This window comes from Erigeron canadensis, chromosome 1, assembly GCF_010389155.1.
Source record: "Erigeron canadensis isolate Cc75 chromosome 1, C_canadensis_v1, whole genome shotgun sequence".
Taxonomy (NCBI): domain Eukaryota; kingdom Viridiplantae; phylum Streptophyta; class Magnoliopsida; order Asterales; family Asteraceae; genus Erigeron; species Erigeron canadensis.
Window position 1 is genome coordinate 21,315,958 of NC_057761.1, and position 19,142 is coordinate 21,335,099.

Genomic DNA, 19,142 nt, shown 5'->3' on the forward strand with positions numbered 1-19,142 from the left:
AACTAATTCGCATAAATTGTAATCCTTAGCCTTTAGCTCTTGCGATATGTTTGTATCATGATCCATTTGACTTATAGGTTGTGGTCCACATATTTGTAATTCAACAACTTGTGGATTATAGTCCCATAACTAGATTTTAGACCCGTGTCTAACACTAGAAACGGGGTTTACGATATAATCAATATTAGATCGTTATACATTTAGTTCATAATAGCTTATAATTTTGAGATATAAGATTCTAAGTGTTATACTTTATAAATTGTAGTACAATAATCACAGTTAAAATTAGGGGTTTTCATCAAATCGTCAAAACCGGACCAAACTGGGGTACCTGGATTGGTTTGGTCGGATTGAGTTGTTAAAACCTGGTCTGACGTTTTAATTTTTGAAAAACTGGGTTCCTTGGTCCGGTTACAGTTTGAGCAAAACGTAAACCGTCAAAAACCGGACCGGACCAAGAGATATATATGTATATATATAATATATTTACTTCACATATTTATCAACTTTTACCGAGGATATTCTACTTACATATTTTAGTATTATGCGCAATATATTATCAGGTATTTTAGTTTAGATATATTATAAAAAAAAAAATTTGATAGACAATTATAAGATATTCTAATAAACATTTATTTATATTATATAAATCTAATTTTTCTTTCATTCTTTCCTATTTTAGTTTATCCTTTTATTTTTTTCATCTTCATTACTCCACTATTTTTCACTCAAAGATCAAAATTATTAGACTCGAGTCCTTCATCACCTTTAATATTTCATATTTTGTGAGTATGAAACACAATATAATTGTAACTTTATTAGTGTTTTTATTAATAATATTAAGATCATAATGTTCATGTATTTATTTGAGTAATAAAAGAAAGAAAAAATATATATACGGAATATATATGCATAAAATTATTTGGGGATAAAAATGAAAAAAAGAAATCACAAAACCGTTGAACCGGTCAAACCGGACCGACTTACATGGTTTGGTTTGGTCCGGTTTGACAACACACCTGGTCCGGTTTGGTTTGAAATAAGTTGAAACCGCGAATCCTGGTTTGGTTTGAGATTTAGTCAAAACCGGACCAAACCGGACCACGAACACCCCAAGTTAAAATGTAAATATACTTGTAATCCTATACTTAACATTCAAGTATATGTATTTGATCATGATGCAGGACATAACACGAATAGGTCTATTATCAATCACATGTCCTATGATAATTAGATAACAATTAGGATTGTTTTCATATTCTTTGATAACAATTAAAACTGTTGATTTGAGTGACAATTATAACTTTAAAAAACTAAATATATAAATATTGTCGTTCTAAAAAAGAATTATCATGTTGATTATTAAAAATAAATATATATATATATATAAAACTTCTCAAGTTGATGGTTAAAAATATATATGAGTTGAATTTTCAGGGCTCAAAAGTATAAATTATTGATGTAAATTAATGAGACTTTTTTTCTACAAATTAATATAAATATTAATATAATAATATATTTGGATAATGATTATTAAGATTTTTAATTTATAGTTAATCTAAATGATGACATAAGCGAGAGTCAATTTGATAAAATTAAGTAACTTGATTGGTTAATAAGTAATTAGTTCAACTGTCTTATAGTATATATTAAGATAATGATATAGGCCGTAACACGAATAGGTGTATTTTCAATCACCTGTCTTATGATAATTATATTCAATTAGAATTGTTTTCATATTCTTTGATAACAATTAGGACTCTATTTGAGTGACAATTGTAACATTAAATATATAAATATTGTCGTTCTAAAAAAACAAAAAAAATAAAAACTCTCAATTTGATGGTTACATATAATTATATATATATATAAGTTTTAAAGTTGATGGTTAAAAATAAAAATAAATTAAGTATTCAGGGTTAAAAAGTGTAAATTATTGATGGAAAACAAAAAAGTGTAAATTAATGAGGCTTTTTCAACAAATTAAAATAAATAGTAATATAATAATACATTTGGATAATGATCATTAGGATTTTTAATTTATAGTTAATCCAAATGATGACATAAACGAAAATCAATTTGATAAAATTGAGCGATTTGATTGGTTAATAAGTCATTAGTTTAACTGTCTTATAGTATATATTAAGATTAAGATGGACACCCGGTAAATATGTGCAAGTGTAACATTAAGTTTGTGCTTAACATAATTGCCTTCTTAAAGAATTCACATAAACTAAAACGTATTACTAGCATAGTATATCCACACAATGCAACGGAATAAGTCTTTTTTATTGTCTTCATCATAGTTTAACCTAACAAACGAACGTACATGAATACTTAAACAAACATGAGCTCAAACGAATGATTACTTGTTAATTAAGAAAAAGATAGTTTTCATTCCGCCCATTTAAAAAAATTAAATGAATATGAAAATACACAACGAAAAATGTAGAAATTTGAGTAAATATTTTAGGAATCATATACTAAGCTATAAGGTATTAAATCTAAATCTTTGATAATATTTTTGCTACTATAAGTTAGATACTTGTCAATGTGTTGGCGACCCATTGCTTATGTTTTAGACATTAGGAAAATCTATCAGAGTTTGAATTTCACTTCCGAATGTTATTTTATTAGGATCTGGTATTTTACAAGTTATTTTATTTTATTTAATATATTGCCGTTTTAAAAGAAAATTACCGCTAACATTATATAAGTACCAAATTAAACTGTAGAAACTTAATGTTCGTTGTATGATGTTATTAGCGGAAAAAGCTAATGACAAGATTATGTTGGGTATGATACTAGTTAAGAAAATTTTAAAAATTTTAGTGACCGTTAATTTCAAAAGGGTTATGTTAGTTTCTAAAAATGGCATGGAAAAACTATGATAGATAAGATGTTGCATGTTAATACGTACCATGTTAAATTGCTATATGCTTTCTTTCTTCTTTGAAGGTGGTCCATTCAAAGCAATAAAGGACCAACAATGAAGCAAATATATAGTTCGTTAATTCAAGGTCGACGCCTTTATACGTGGTGACCCATCAATGTGGATGATACCATCCGACAATCTTCACGAGTCAAAGTACTTAATGTCGAGATAGCGAGTATGCTTTGGTAAATTTTCGTCACAATGACTACTTACCTTCTACGTACTAAAAGGATTCAAGAAAGGCGTGTTGTCGAATTAAGATCATGTCTTAAGTTGGTCTTAATTTGTCGTGGTCACAACAACATTTGTTCCCTAAGCTTTCACTATCAAAATTGTATTCTTGTAGAATGCATCAAAAACCACTTAGTGGCTTATTTTACCAACAATTTCCATATTTAGTTGGGCACATTTTGGAATTGGTCCATTTGAGAATTGACAATCTGTCGTCACCTTGATAATGAAAGATTTATGGGTACAAAGTGAGCTAGAAAATGCATCTCTATTGTATTTTAACGAAATCATAAAATATGTAGTTCTAATTGTACATTGACACTAATTTGATAACTTACGCCCTTCTTTTAATTGTACATTGAGACTGATATTCCCTTCGTCTCTTATTAAATGTCCAATTTTGATTTATCACGCCTTTTGGCTTCAACTTCGACCATAAATGTTTTTATTTGTATTATCGAAATTTCCTATTTTTCAAATTTTTGAATATTCAACTTCGAACACCCCTAACTAGATGTATCCATCATGAACCCAGCTTCGTTCTCACTAGCGCGCATGGCCACAAAATTCTTAGTCCCAACATTGATGACTTAAAGCATCCTAATAACAAATTAAAGCTTTCCACCAAAAGGTTTTATCAAAAAGCTTTTCAATAAGCTTTTACTCCGATGGAGAAATTCTTGAAAAAGCAACTCTTTTAAGGAAAGTGGTAATTTGGTTCTCTACAAAAGCTAGTCAATAATAAAATATACTCGTAATAATAACATAATATAACGACGGTAAATGTTATCAACAATAAACCCGATAAGTAAAGCCCCGGGTTAAGACTATAAATTCTTAAGTTGCCGAATAAAATATTTAGACATACTTAAAAAAATAATAACTAACATTTATGGAATTATTGAAATATAAATAAAGTGTATGACAATGATATTCAATCATTTAAACCTTAATAAATAAATCCAAGTAAGGTATAGGTTTCTATAAGTTAGTAAATAGTTAGATATTATACTACAATTAGATAACTTAAAAAAAAAAAAGAAAAAAAAAAGAAATCTATTGTTACATGTGTTTCTTTGACAAAAGGCAAATAAGGGTTTTAATTAATTTGTTATATGTCGTCAATTGTGAACATGAGTATGTTAGTACGTCTGTATGTGGCCTTTCAAACACAGTAGATTAAAAATGTTTCAATAACAGTAGGTAAAGTTTGTACATATAGGTTCAAAAGTCTAAAACTTATCGGTTCAATAGGTATAGGTACAATAGGAAGAGTGGGTCTGGCTCTTTAGCACCCTTTGAGCCTCCTCATGACCGGCCCTGATTTGGTTCAAAGACTTGCAACGTTCGTTAAATAACTTGATTTGCTGGCGGTTATGATGCAATATAGAATTATAGATTGACATTTTGTCTATTTAACATATGAAAAGTAAAAATGTTAATTATTTAACATATGGAAACTTGAAAATGTAGTATATATGTTAAATTATACTAAGTGTCTTGGCAAGTAGACAATTTTTTTTACTGTAATCGTTTTTACTCATATATATGATGTTTTCATCATATAACTTATCCTTTTTTTTCACCTTCAAAGTTTGCTCAATAAATTACAAAGTCGTTCATCACGCGAAGCGTTAACCCAGTGACATATACTTCTGTTAACATAAATTTGAAGAAAAAAAAAATTCTTCCAAATTTGACCCGTTTCACATTTTAATCCTGGCATTTGAATTAAACATTTGTCTGTGCTTCATTTTTAATTTTAGCCCTAAAAGCTAAAACTAATATTTATAACAAACTACCGTTATAAAACAATGCTACGTGCATATGTTATTTCTTTGCAATTACATCTACATACCAAGTAACAAAGTCAGTTCACTTATTCTCATAAGTTATTTCTTCCTTTAAAGTAATTCCTAGTGATAACTCTAGAATCAATAAATGCAATAGCCTTCCTAACAAAAATATTTACTTACACAAACTACGAGATTCAAAATACAACTGTTGTACATGACTCATAAACATAACCACGTTAGTTTGAAATATCTGCAATATTTATACTGCTGAGATACACTGCAACGTAAAACTGGATACTGTAATTTATGATATTAGAAAATGACGTTATTTAGGTCACTGCTCACGTGCAGCTGTTTGAGTTGTCCAGATAACATTTTATAAATTAAAACTGAACATTGTAAGTTAAGATATTACAACAATTCCGTTGATTAAATCAGCTCCAACTAATTCAGTCTGAAATATAATAAGGATAGTAACCCATTGAACTCAACTGAGAATGGTCTGCACAAAAGATTGCAAAGAATGACACATAAACTTTAGCCGTCACAAGGGCGGTGGGAGATAATATGAGATGGCTGGAAGCAAATATATACAAAATCTCATATGGGTATGGTTTGAAAGCAACACTTATACAAAGTCAAAGGGTATTAGGGGAACGGTTAAAATCAACCTTTCCGGCAGTTTATGGAGAATTGCTAGTTCTTTGAAGGAATATTGCAGTGAGCTATCTGAAACTATAGTAGAGCATAATAGTGTTGTCTATTCTAAGCAAGCCAATTGGGATATTCATATGGGCATTTGGCTACTCTTTTGGGCACTTGGATACGCTTTAGATAACTTTTAACCTGTTCAACCCGTTTAATCCATTTAGGCCATTAAATCATTACGAGTACTTTTATTAGTGCCTTTATTAAGGCCACCTGACCCGGCTTAATAATCCAGATTGGCAGGTTCGTGGATGGCTGGTAGTTTTCCCGGTTCCATAGGGTACTGGTGAAGTCCTGGGTTTGCTTGCCAGGTCAACAAAGTTGGCTCGAGTAGGATTTCCTGACTTACTGTCTTACTCCCCCAAAAAAATGATAAACTTTTAAATGAAGACAGTACCTCATTTAACCACTCCCAATGCCAATAATTTCAAATATTTAGCTGATGCAAAGCTTCAGAGACTCCCCATGATCGTAGCCGTAAAGATCTGAAGAGCATTAAGCAACAATTCGTGGATACAAGATCCTAAATTTTTTATATGTTGATTTATCAACTACGATCTATAATATTACTTCAAGTAAACATCTAAGAAAAATTCCATGATTTCATAAGAAGGAACAAACTATTTATGTCACCAACACTGACTTTATGTTACCTAATGCACTAGTCTGTCATGTCCACACTAAGATACAACATCAAAATACTTAACTTTTATCGACTCGATAACATCTTATATCTTTCACTGAAAGAGAACTTAATATTATATGGTGTCAACTTTAACCCATTCACCTAATGCTCAATTTAGCTTTGTTTTTATCAGTAAATGATCCAATGAGCTGGTCTTAAGATTTAGTTAAGACAAGTCAAATGGGTCAACAAATCCCTAAAATCACCTAAGGCTCAGTTTGGCTTAGTTTCTATCTCTAAGAGGTCCAATGGGCTAATCAAAAGATTTAGTTAAATGATCCACTCGGACACTGATAATTACGAATTAAAAAACAATAAAACAAAACAAAATACACACACACAATACCGTCATGAAGAACGCCATGGTTCCTTCCACCACGCCAAGACCATGGTGGTAATGGTATGGCGTCACATCATGGAGTTGAACTTCTGATGTCCTAATAATGGTTAATGGATACAACCTCCAAAATCACTTTTTGGAAAACATAGTCGAAAATTCTTAAGACCGCAGAGCGTACTAAACACCATGTCCACCCTGGGCACCTGCTAATGGGAGTTGAAGTGTTGAACCACCCTGGGCACTGCTAGCTGTTGGTAGAAAACTTTAGTAATATACTACTATTATATAGTTTGTATAATCATTAGTAATACACTAATCATTTATAGAAGAAAGGTTTAAGGAAAAACTCAAAAAGTTTTCGGGTTGCATGGCCCGTTCCACCTCTAATTTTGAACTTTCAATAGAGTATGGCACCGAACTCAGGGAGTCAATTACTTAACGCTGTAAGCTCAAGGCTAATAATGTTACTAACTTCACTGAATTTATCAACTTACCCAGCAAACACAGTTGGGCATGCCAAAAGTCGGGGAAGCATAACATAAATAGGCACTACGGCAGACATCTCCATCTGCCATCTATGGTACATAAAGTATGAAAGGTTTATTAAGAAAAAAGGTGTATCTGAGTAGTCTGAACTCTGAACTGTAGATGTTTATGTCGCTATCTTTTCCCCAACCATAACTGACTCTACACGGAGCAAGTGAATTTCAATGGAGTAGATAGGAGCTGCAAATGCTTCAACTGTTAATAGAAGGCACTGAGTACAAATTCTACTGGATACCTTAAAGCCACCTATGCAAATTAAAATGTGTCAGGTATAACAATATCATAGTCAACTTAACAACAAAATTAGGAAATTAAAATTGCAATAAATCTAAGTGATATAAGTGCCTTATTTACACCCATTTAACTTGCTCTCTACGGTAACTAAGTTTAATCACCAAGAGCAAATACTAGTGTATATCCTTTATCCAATGACTGGACCGTTATGCTCTATAAGTACCTTTAACCACAAATTTCTCTTACATTTTACGAGGATGGCCCAAACTGATTTTTAGTGGACATCACAAAATGTAACACTCATTTACAAAAAGTACATACATAATAAGTTTAAATGTAGCATGTAACGGTCTTCCATCATTTACTGTTAATATGTCTCCTCTTTTTAGACATTTCAGTAGCACCTGGGACAAGTAGTAATCATGAAGACACCTGATCTCAACAGGAAGCAATGCGTGTCTTTGTGTAACCCAAACAAAGGAACTAAAATAGAAACTAACTAAACAGACGGAGCAAGTCATATGGGTTCATAGTCACCATATGCATTATTCAAATATTATCAACCTCCATGCTATTTATAATAATTCATATATTCAACCTAGTCAACCCAACCCAGCCCCTAGCGGTTCAGTAAATATAAAAATCCCTTTTTGACGCCAAGCTTGAATAGAATATTAGTCGTCCTGAAATGAACTCCTTTTCACACATTACAGAACCGTCTCCACCCGGCCATTATCCTACCTCTAGAAAAAACAGTTTACATTAAGCAAGAAGGGCAGAACAAAACTCACCTTCTTTTCTGCTTGGTCATGTGAGAGATGATAGAAATTTTGATCTTATAAGGTTTCCGAGGAATGTATAATATACCACAACTGAATTCACCCACGTCATTAGCATTGTGGGAAGGTTTACCATTGCGTCCACTGATAATAGGCCAAAGACCACGGAGAGCCATAAACACCAAACTTTTCCCACTTCCATTTGGACCTTCATTATTACGTTTGAATTGTTAGAACAATGTAGAATACGAATAATACAAAAAATATATTTTAAGCAACCAGCAAGAAGAACTGAAGAAGCCCTTGCACTGGTACTATCTCACTTGTCAACTTCCATTTCTGTGATGACGTAATAATATCAACCTCCGATATAAAGATACCATCATCAGATTCCATGTGCATCTCATCAGACGGAGATGAAGTGCCAATAGTTTCATCTGTAGGAATACAGCAAGGATCAGTTGTAATTCATAACTTAAGGCAATCCAAAATTATAGGAGGGACATGACAATGAATTATAACTATCGATTTATGTGTAAATGGGTTGATTTGGGGAGTATTTTATACTAAACAGATCAAACCAAATGGTTCAACTAGAAAGAGGCAAGGTAGGCTAGCTTGAATGACAACCCAGGTCTATTTTTTACTGCATAAAGCCTCCTAAATTGCATTATTCAAAAATTAAAGTTATTTTCAAATAAATATGTTCTTGTAATTATATTCATAGACTTGTATATAATAATTATAATATTCTGGTCAGCCAAGTTACCCCATGTTATCCAATACTTTAAGATGAACCTTTTAAGCGAGCAAATTTTGGCCACTTATCCAACCCATCGGCCTGCATATGTTGTCACAACTAATTCTAATTCATGACCACTTTCATGAACAACTATAAATGCAGTTAAAATTGACATAGCTTCAAGTATAGATTGAGAACTTTCAAACCCACCAAAACAAAGCCTACTAACTGACACAACTAAAGTTTCGTGTGTAGGGGTCTCCGTGGTCTTTGGCCTATTGTCACCACCTAGATAAACAAACTTGATGGGCTTGAATACATTTTACATAATATGATCATTAAGTAAAATAATTATTAGCAAATTAAGAGTTGATAAATTGTAACTCTGGTGGAAAATAATTATCAAATCTGCAACTCAATACACTAAGCCTTGGACCTGAAACTCAGTCATATCTGCCATCCTCCTTTAACTGAATAGTGAGGCTATTGATAGAAAGTTTACGTGTTTAACACTGCAGTCAACCTGAACGACATTAACATGTTATAATGACCCAAACAAGTTGATATATATATGGCCACCGGCTCTTGAAAGACTTTGTACCATTCTATTCATTCATGAATCCAAGTCTACAGTTGAATTCTTGATCATGACAATCGTGCAATTCATAAATAAAATTTATCCAAAACACTGCAGTCAACAAGCATTGGATGAAAATAATAGGAGTAAACACGTTATGGACCCATAAGCTTTTTCTGTGTGTGGCTACTATCTCTTGAAAGACTTTGTGTGACCCTTGACTCAAAGTCTACTATGAACTGTCTTGTGGAATCAAGTCGATGTCTACCTAAGTTTACGTTCATAAAAGATTTGAAGGCATGCTGTGTTATGTATATGCCACATTCCCCCTACATCTGTATTATACAAAATCTACTCTATCTTAATTACTCCAAAATGGAAACCACTATTATGGTCAATTTTACAGTATTATACATGTTCTTTCAAACATATTGCAACACCACCACGATCACGGCTTCTTCAAACGTAACATGTATCCAAAGAGAGCGGCAATCCAACAAATACAATTTGAGCAAAGATTGATAACATGTGCAAAAAAAAAATATTGGGAATCACACCAGCTGAGATAACAAATATTATCCAAAATTAAAAAAAAATTCATCATAATTCTGGAATTTGGGATATCACTATCATGATCATTATCAGGAAAACCAACAAAGACAACTAATGGAAATGCTCTTAAAAAATACTCAGCATAATTAACATTAAATTTAGCTAAAATAGGCCTAAAACCAAAAGCAAATTTACTTACATGAATTCCTTGAAGTCAAGCACCTAAAAGATGACCACTTTCATGAGCAACTATAATTGCAGTTTAGATCGATACAGCTTCAAGTACAAAACCCACCAAAACCAAGGCCTACTAAAGACTTGATATGCATAACAAATATCATGGTAAAACTTTTCAAACAATAATTATGAACCTAAAAACAATAAATTGAAGTTATGAAAAATAATAATCTAAAAACCCATTCTAAAATCATTAGCATAAAACATACCCCCAAACCTATGATACGAAGGTGTTATCTGCAGTCTGCTAAAAGAATCGAGACAAATAAACCACAAAACTTGGACCAATACACCAAGCCTTGGACCTGCAACACAATCAAATCTGTTATCCTCCTTTATGACTCCCAAAACAAAATAACAACTGAGACACCAAAGAACGAGGACATGATGGCAAAGAAATACCAGTCCAGAAGACACAACAAAAATTTAACTGAGAGATTAAAATTTTGGCCATTGATAGAAAGTTTACGTGTTTAACACTGCAGTCAAAAATCATTGACCGACATTAACATGTTATAATGACCCAAACAAGTTGATATGTATGTGGCCATTCATGAATCCAAGTCTACAGTTAAATTCTTGATCATGACAGTCGTGCAATTCATAAATACGATTTTTCCAAAACACTGCAGTCAACAAACATTGGCTCACAATAATAGGAGTAAACACGTTATGGACCCATAAGCTTTTTGCCTTTTTCTGTGTGTGGCCACTATCTCTTGAAAGACTTTGGGTGATCCTTGACTGACTCCAAGTCTACTATGAAATATCTTGTGGACTCAAGTCGATATCTACCTAAGTATATGTTCATAAAAGATTTTAAGGCATGCTGTGTTATATATATGCCCCATTCACCCTGTATCTGAATTATACATCTACTCTATCCTAATTACTCCAAAATGGAAGCCACTAATTTTATTGTCAATGTTACAATATTATTTCTGTTCTTTCAAACATATGGCGCAAGCAGCAGCAACACCATGATTAAAGCTTCCTCAAATGTTACATGTATCCAAAGAGAGCGGCAAACACTGCTTTTATTCAGACAAGGCTTCACGAACCAATTAAAATGGACCGGATTAGAATGTTGTGAGTGGGAGGGAGTTGTGTGTGACACGAGAACTGGTCACGTTGTCTCACTTAATCTCCCTTACTATCGTATCAACTCCACCATCCCCGTTTGGTTATCAAACCTTACTGGCCTCGTGCATCTAGACCTTAGCGATAACAGCTTCCATGGGGGCATACCTGAAAGCATTGGACTACTCACCAGCCTACAAGAACTCTATCTTGAAGATAATCAATTGAGCGGGAACATCCCCACTAGTCTTGGTCAGCTTTCAAACCTGGAAGTCCTTTTTCTTGCTCGTAACCAATTGAGTGGGGTTGTTTCTGAAGATCACTTCGCCAAACTCTACAATCTAACCCAATTGTTCTTGTCTGATAATACATTGATAACGTGGAACGTCAGCCGTAATTGGATTCCTCCCTTCCAGTTGACGTCTTTTTTTGCAAGCTCCTGCTGCAACATGGGACCCCAATTCCCAAACTGGCTTCAAACACAAACACATCTTGAAGAATTATATCTTTCAAATTCGAGTATTAGGGATACAATACCAGAGTGGTTTCACAACATCTCCTCTCATCTTTATTACTTGGATCTGTCCGACAACGAGATCGGACCCCAATTCCCAAATATTCAAACATCAACTGATCTTGTAGAGTTATATCTTTCAAATTCGAGTATTAGGGATACAATACCAGAGTGGTTTCACAACATCTCCTCTCATCTTTATGCCTTGGATCTGTCCGACAACCAGATCGGACCCGAATTCCCAAATATTCAAAGATCAACTGATCTTCAATGGTTACATCTTTCAAATTCGAGAATAAGAGATAGCATACCAGAGTGGTTTCAGAACATCTCCTCTCATCTTCGGTGGTTGGATCTTTCCGACAACGAGATCGGAGGAAATCTGCCACGAATAATAGCGAAAAACAACACAGGTATACAAGATTTTAATACTCTTTATTTTTATTTCTGCTGCTTGTGTTGGTGGTCAGATTGGATAAGATGAATGATTTTTGCTTAAAAACTTATTCAGAGGTTTTTGGTTAAGATTACGATGCGAGCTTTTATAAGATTTAATCAATCACACTTTATATTTTGTGATAAAACTAGGTAGCTCGAGGGCGGCATCGGCTTTTGAAAATGTCTGCGTTATCAAATACTATTATTTCGTAAAAATTTTATAAAGAAACGCATAAATCAAAAGAAAATGTTGATAACATACATGTAAAACAAAATTTTACAAAATTTTTTTATAAAAGACCAAAAACTTAAAGAAATGATGAATATACAAATGGAATATTAAAAAAGATACAGATTTATAAAAAATATTCTATAAAAGTTTAAATGTTACAAAGTGTTGAAAACTATTGTATAATACAAAGACAAAAAAAACAATAAACTAAACAAAAGTTATATATAAAAAAAACTAAATGTTAAAACATCATAAACTACAACACATATGTCATTGTTATAAAGTACATATAATAAAGTTATAAAAAATTTAAAAAGTTAAAAAAAATATATTACAAAGAATAAAATGCTAAAAATGTCAAAATATAAAAATGACAAAGTACGGAAAAAAAGACAAAATATTAGTAAAACATAAAGGTATAAAAAAAAAGATTTTCCAAAAATTTTTTTAAAAAAAAAACAAATTATATAAGTTTAGGGGTTTCAAATAATAAAATAGAAACAGGAAGGACAGAAAAGTAAAAAGGAAACAAAGAAGGGATCAAAATGTAAAAACTTTACTATTAAATACAAACTTTTAAAAAAAAAAACAAGGTGGGAGTGTTGAACCTGTGACCTCCACCCCTTAAGGCATAGGGAACAAGCACTGAACCAAATCCATTTCATGTTTAATAATTGCTAATTTTTTTATTTATCTTCAATGTGCAGATAAAGACAAAAAAACACTATTCACATCTTATTCCCTTATTAAATTAGATAATATTTAAGTTTTTAGTTTGTTGTTTAACTTATTCAGGTCAATATGTAAAAGTCAAGAGTCAATATTATGTTATACCAGGGTTTTTTTTTAAATATTTATATAATCTTAATCTTAATAATCTTAATTTTAATCTTAATCTTAATCTTATCTTATCTTAATATATATTATAAAACAGTTGAACTAATGACTTATTGACCAATCAAATCGTTCGATTTCATTAAATTGACTTTTGATGATGTCATCATTTAGATAAACTACAAATTAAAAATTCTAATAATCATTATCCAAATATATTATTATATTAATATTTATATTAATTTATAGAAAAAGTCTGACTAATTTACACTTTTTTGTTTTCCATCAATAATTTACACTTTTTATCCCTGAATACTTAATTTATATTTATTTTTAATCATCAACTTGAGAAAAAATTTTGAAATTTACAATCATTTAATTACATAAAAAAAATTTAACATATGAAATATTTTCTTAAAAAAAATATTTATTTGAAACCTAATGACTTGTTAACAAATATTAGAAGAGTCCTAATTGTTATCAAAAAATATAAAAACAATCCTAATTATTATCATATTATCATAGAACAAGTAATTGAAAATAAACATATGCGTGTTATGAACGTGCATCATGATTAAATACATATACTTGAATGTCAAGTTCGGGATCACAAATATGTTTATATTTTAATTCTTAATTATTTTTTCTAATAATATCATATTATGAGTACATCTGTTTCAAAATATATTATAATGGAGAAATTATTATATATAGCATGTGCCTTGTGAAATAACTACGGCAAACAATTCCATCAATATGTCTAGGCTAATAATGACAGTGAGAAACCTATGATTATTGTACTACAACTTGCAAAATATAACACTTAAAACCGTGTTTTTTTTAAATTGTAAGCTTTTATGACTTAAATTTATGAAGATCTAATATTGTTAATATCGTAAATCACGTGTCCAGTGTTGGACACGGGTCTAAAATCTAGTATATACTATAAGACAGTTGAACTAATTACTTATTAACCAATCAAATCGTTCAATTTAATCAAATTAACTCTCGCTTATGTCATCATTTAGATTAACTATAAATTAAAAATCTTAGTAATCATTATCCAACTATATTATTATACTAGTCCTAATACTACGATATACGGTACATATATAAATTGTATCATAAGGAAATTCGAATATGCCTCATACATGATTCATGAGTATGAAATAAATTATGATTAAAGTAAACCGATGATCGAAGCTAAATTATAATAAACAGTAATGATAAATATAATATATGTTTAATTAGAGTTTCGGATTTACCTTAAATTTTTACTATCACATCAAAATCGGAACTTATAAGTATATAGTGGATGACGCAAATAGCCTTGTGATTTCGGATTGTAAACTCAAATTTTTGAAGTATTCATGTTATTAACTTATTATAAGTAATATAAGCAATAGGTGTTGAATTGAAAAGAAACAAAAGAGATAATTTTATTCATGAGAAAATGATTAATAAAATAATGTTATAATGTACATAGGTTAGTTTACATCAAATTAGTTTAACATATATTCTAATATTTAATTAATTAATAAATAGCATATATTAAAATAAGGAAATCATCACCTAATAGATATCTCGAATTTATGTTATTATTAGATTAGATTTGGATTAACTTTTTTAAATTTAAATATGACTGAAAGAACACGTGTCGCTTTAATAAATCGCTACGTATAACACTTAGAAATGTATATCTTCAAAATTATAAGTTTTTGTGACTTAAATGTATGAAGATCTAATATTGATTATGTCGTCCCTGGACACGGGTCTAAAATCTAGTTACTATCTACCAATAAACTAAAACAAAATTGTAGCCTCTTTTAATTGACATGTGGCGTTATATTAGAACGACAAGTGTTTTTTTTTGGTTTTATTTAATTAATTAAAAATCTAATAAATTCTTTAAGTAATCTCATTCGTATTAAACTAGGATATTGCATATCTAATCCGTATAAGATTTATTAGTTACCTAATATAACTTACAACATTGTCGGTTTACATGTTTTGTTTATCTAAACTCAAGTTTCATGATACTCATGTAAACTTTAAGGCATCATTTTATCAAGGCTGGTAAGATTTTAATACGTTTTCCTTATTATTATTTTTTTCATTGTTATTATTATTTCATTGATTATTATTATTATTATTATCATTATTATTATTATTATAATAGCATTTTAAGTTAATTGATTTGAGAATTAAATAATTACTCTACCATAATAAGCATGTTGCGCTTTATATTATAAACGATTTTAGTATATTAATGATTATCATTATATTGTTATAGTATTCTAAGTTAATTGATTTAGTGTTTAAAAATCACACTTTCACAACAAGCATGTTGCTTTTCATATTTTGTATGATATTTTAAGTTAAATTTTAGCTTACATGTTTAACTTGACTAAAAGCATATGATTTTTTTTTAAACATTAAAATTTAAAAGCATAAAGCATATGATTAGATTTATTATATTTAGTATGATGGATTTAGCTATCACGCTCAGTTTTTCCTTACTACATATGTTATAACTTCTATTACTACTGATTAGACATAATGATTATTGATAAAGATATTATAGCTATTATTTGTCAATCCGTGCAACATGTACGGGTGTTGATGCTAGTATTATATTATAAAAAAAATCACTTTACTTTTAGAAGTGTTGAAAAATATGTAATATTATCATTTAGCACCTTTTTAAAAAATTTCACTTACACTACCCTCTTAACATTAATAATAAATTACACCATCAATCTTTTATCCTTTAAAATATCTCTATTAACTTTTTACACCAATTACTTTTACATCAATTATCTACATCGCTCAACGTCTCATCTACCACCATCAGTCGACCCCACCACAACATTGTCGCCGGCACGACCACCGCCGCATTGCACGAGTAACGTGCTAGTTTAGAACTTAAAAGAAATTAAATTTACAGTTTTCATAGAACTGGTATGAGTATTTTTTTTTATTCTTTTGTTTTTATTTAATCATTTCGTTATATAATATGATATGGAAATCTAGAATTTTTTGCATATATCTTATTCATTTTCATAAATATGTTTTTCTAATAAGAACTAATATTTTATTCACATGATACGATCATGGATACTAAATATATTTAACTGAACTTTAAAGTTTAAAATATTTCAACCAAATAAATAGTTAAAAATGATAGAAGTGATATCATTAAAAGTTTAAAGATATTTCTTTATGCTTTCTATATAGTAACTTCTATATAGTAATATTTGTTTTTCTTCTTTCACTTTTTGGTTTGGTGATAGTAGTCGTATAATGAAAGTTATTGGACTAGATTTTGTCTTTGTATATAAATTTCTTGGGGACAGATGATAGTCCCAAGCTAATCCAACCTAAATTGTCTTATCACTATTAACTAGATAGTGGTTTCCAAAATCCATCCAGGTCTTAGAGTTGTTGCTTTGAAGAATAACAATTTCACTGGAAGCGTTCCAACAAACTTATGCGAGTTACATAGTATACAAGTGCTGGATTTATCACATAATAACTTATATGGAATTCTTCCTGAGTGCCTAGGGAGTTTGATTAATTTGCTAGTGATTGACCTTACAAGTAACAATATAACGGGTGATATTCCAAATTCATTGGGTTCTCTATCACTACTTGAATCATTGCACTTACGTAACAACAAATTAGAGGCTAATCTCCCGGTGTCTTTACAAAACTTGAAAAACTTAGTAACAATGGATTTGGGGTACAATTCGCTGACTGGTAATATCCCTTTTTGGATTGGAAAAAAGCTATCAAAGCTTAAAATCTTGAATCTCCAATCAAACCTGTTCATGGGTATGATTCCACCGGAACTATGTCAAATCAAAACTCTTCAACATTTAAATCTGGCAGATAATAAGATAACCGGAAACATCCCTCATTGTTTTAGTAATTTAATTGGTATGATCAAGAGTGACGTGGAGTTAACCTACAAAAGTTATATGTATGAAGAAAGTATTGAAGCTTGCATAAAGGGTATTCAGCAAAAGTACACGAGCACACTTCCATATCTTATATCCTTAGACCTCTCAAGGAACAAAATTATTGGTGAAATTCCTGATGTGTTGATGGACCTGGTAGCATTGACGAATTTGAATCTTTCAAGAAACGAACTAAGTGGACACATTCCCACAATGATCGGAAATCTAAAGTCAATGGAATCTTTAGATTTGTCGATGAACAAGTTGTCTAGTCAGATTCCTCCAAGTTTAGCTAGTGTCAACACTCTAGGCTATTTGAACCTATCATTCAATAAATTATCCGGTCCATTACCAGTTGGAAATCATTTTCAGACTTTTGATAATCCCGCTATATATGAAGGGAACAACGGACTATGTGGATTCCCACTATTAAGTTGCCAAGAAAACAATTCATCATACACTCATGTTGGTGACGATGAAGGTGAGAATGGTTCACAAGCTTTCTCGTGGTTTTATGCTGGTATGGTTCCAGGATTCGTTGTAGGTTCCATGGGACTTATTATTAGCTTGCACTATAATAGGAATTGGAGGATAACTTACTTTGAAATGATAGAGAATGTTTACGTTTTTCTAATGGTTTCGATCAAGTGACTTTTGCTCAACTAAGGAGGAAGTTTTTCTAAATATATGTTTTGATGTTGTGGTTTGACTATTAAATGTATGTTATTATATATTTAAGCATGTGGTTGTTTAGTGTGATATTTATGGATTCAAAGAAATTTATAGGAAAGAAACTTTGGGCATTTTGCTCACAAGGACAATATGAAGTTGCTTCAAGACTAAGAAAGGGGAAGTATTTTACTATTGTTAATAGGATATGGGTTTTGTATTATCTCATGCTAGGAAGAGTTTGTCAAAATATTGTTTGTATTCTCGTTATGTGTCTTCGGGTAATGTATAAAAGATTGATGGGCTAAATATATAAGGCATATAATGAACATTCCCTTATATATTGAGCATGCAAATTATAGTTGAGTCAGCAGGAGAAATAAAAAATACTAAGCAAACATTTTTATCCGACCTTTAGAAATGCAAGAAGATCCATATTGATATACTTATTAGTAGGAGATATACACGTTTGGAATTTGTTAAATTTAAATGTATGATTAAAATATTGGTGAGTCGCGTTTACCCTTTATGGTAACTTTAAGTGAGCAAAAACGTCTCAAAGATGTAGCCAACCTTATAAAAAGAGTTTTGATTGTGGTATTTTGTATAGAGCTTTGTTAACAACAAATTGTTTAAAAAAAATAAAAATAAAAAATAGGCATTTCGGGTTTTTATCCCCACAATCTACAAGTATCTTATATTCAAGTTTAGTTTTTAACAACATATCGTATCGTGCATTCTAGTGTATAGAGACATTGGCGGAGCCAATGAAGTATGAGGAGGCACTACAAGAAAATCTGCATTTAGCGCCGCCTTTTGTTGTCGCCATATGTCAAAAAAATCATCGCCAAATGTTTCAGTGACACACTTTGCGATGACAACACTTCGTCGCTGTAACTTCGTCTCCTATGACTTTTAGCGACTCCATTTTCGACGCTGGAAAGTGGGCCCCGTCGGGGGGAAAATAAAGGGAAAAGAAAATGAAAAATTGTTTCGCGACACATTTGCCGTCGCTAAACTTTTATTATAATTAAATATAAATGTTTTTTAAAAT

The 19,142-nt window shown here is 30.9% G+C and overlaps 2 protein-coding genes across 7 annotated transcripts; one reads left to right on the forward strand and one right to left on the reverse strand.

Moving 5' to 3' along the window:
* Positions 1–5,184: 5,184 nt before the first annotated feature.
* LOC122584805 (ABC transporter D family member 1-like) lies at positions 5,185–10,885 on the reverse strand. Of its 6 annotated transcripts, XM_043756868.1 has the most exons (6): positions 10,867–10,885; positions 10,321–10,667; positions 8,578–8,691; positions 8,267–8,462; positions 7,317–7,382; positions 5,185–5,464 (listed from the first exon to the last, which is right to left on the reverse strand). In XM_043756868.1, the coding sequence occupies exons 3-6, from the start codon at positions 8,654–8,656 to the stop codon at positions 5,407–5,409; spliced, it is 399 nt and encodes a 132-aa protein (XP_043612803.1). In that variant the 5' UTR covers positions 8,657–8,691; positions 10,321–10,667; positions 10,867–10,885; the 3' UTR covers positions 5,185–5,406. The 6 variants fall into 6 exon arrangements, 3 of the variants coding, with proteins under 3 accessions (XP_043612803.1, XP_043612802.1, XP_043612804.1); XM_043756867.1 differs by lacking the exon at positions 10,867–10,885 and having other exon boundaries at positions 5,185–6,155; XR_006321595.1 differs by lacking the exon at positions 5,185–5,464 and having other exon boundaries at positions 7,318–7,487; positions 8,534–8,691; positions 10,867–10,884.
* Positions 10,886–11,261: 376 nt separating this feature from the next.
* On the forward strand, positions 11,262–18,136 carry LOC122586874 (receptor-like protein 20). Its single transcript, XM_043758890.1, has 2 exons — positions 11,262–12,369; positions 16,893–18,136. The coding sequence occupies exons 1-2, from the start codon at positions 11,262–11,264 to the stop codon at positions 18,068–18,070; spliced, it is 2,286 nt and encodes a 761-aa protein (XP_043614825.1). The 3' UTR covers positions 18,071–18,136.
* The last annotated feature ends 1,006 nt before the right edge of the window (positions 18,137–19,142 follow it).

Bases quoted from the DNA above. Each gene is read 5' to 3' on its own strand.
- LOC122584805 (XM_043756868.1), bottom strand. From the start codon at position 8,656: ATGCACATGGAATCTGATGATGGTATCTTTATATCGGAGGTTGATATT. The intron at 8,463-8,577 runs GTGAGATAGTAC...GTAATAATGAAG, and splicing joins ACAGAAATGGAAGTTGACAA to GTCCAAATGGAAGTGGGAAA. The intron at 5,465-7,316 runs ATACACCTTTTT...TCTTTTGTGCAG, and splicing joins TCAGAGTTCAGACTACTCAG to ACCATTCTCAGTTGAGTTCA.
- LOC122586874 (XM_043758890.1), top strand. From the start codon at position 11,262: ATGGAAGCCACTAATTTTATTGTCAATGTTACAATATTATTTCTGTTC. The intron at 12,370-16,892 runs GTATACAAGATT...AAATCCATCCAG, and splicing joins AATAGCGAAAAACAACACAG to GTCTTAGAGTTGTTGCTTTG.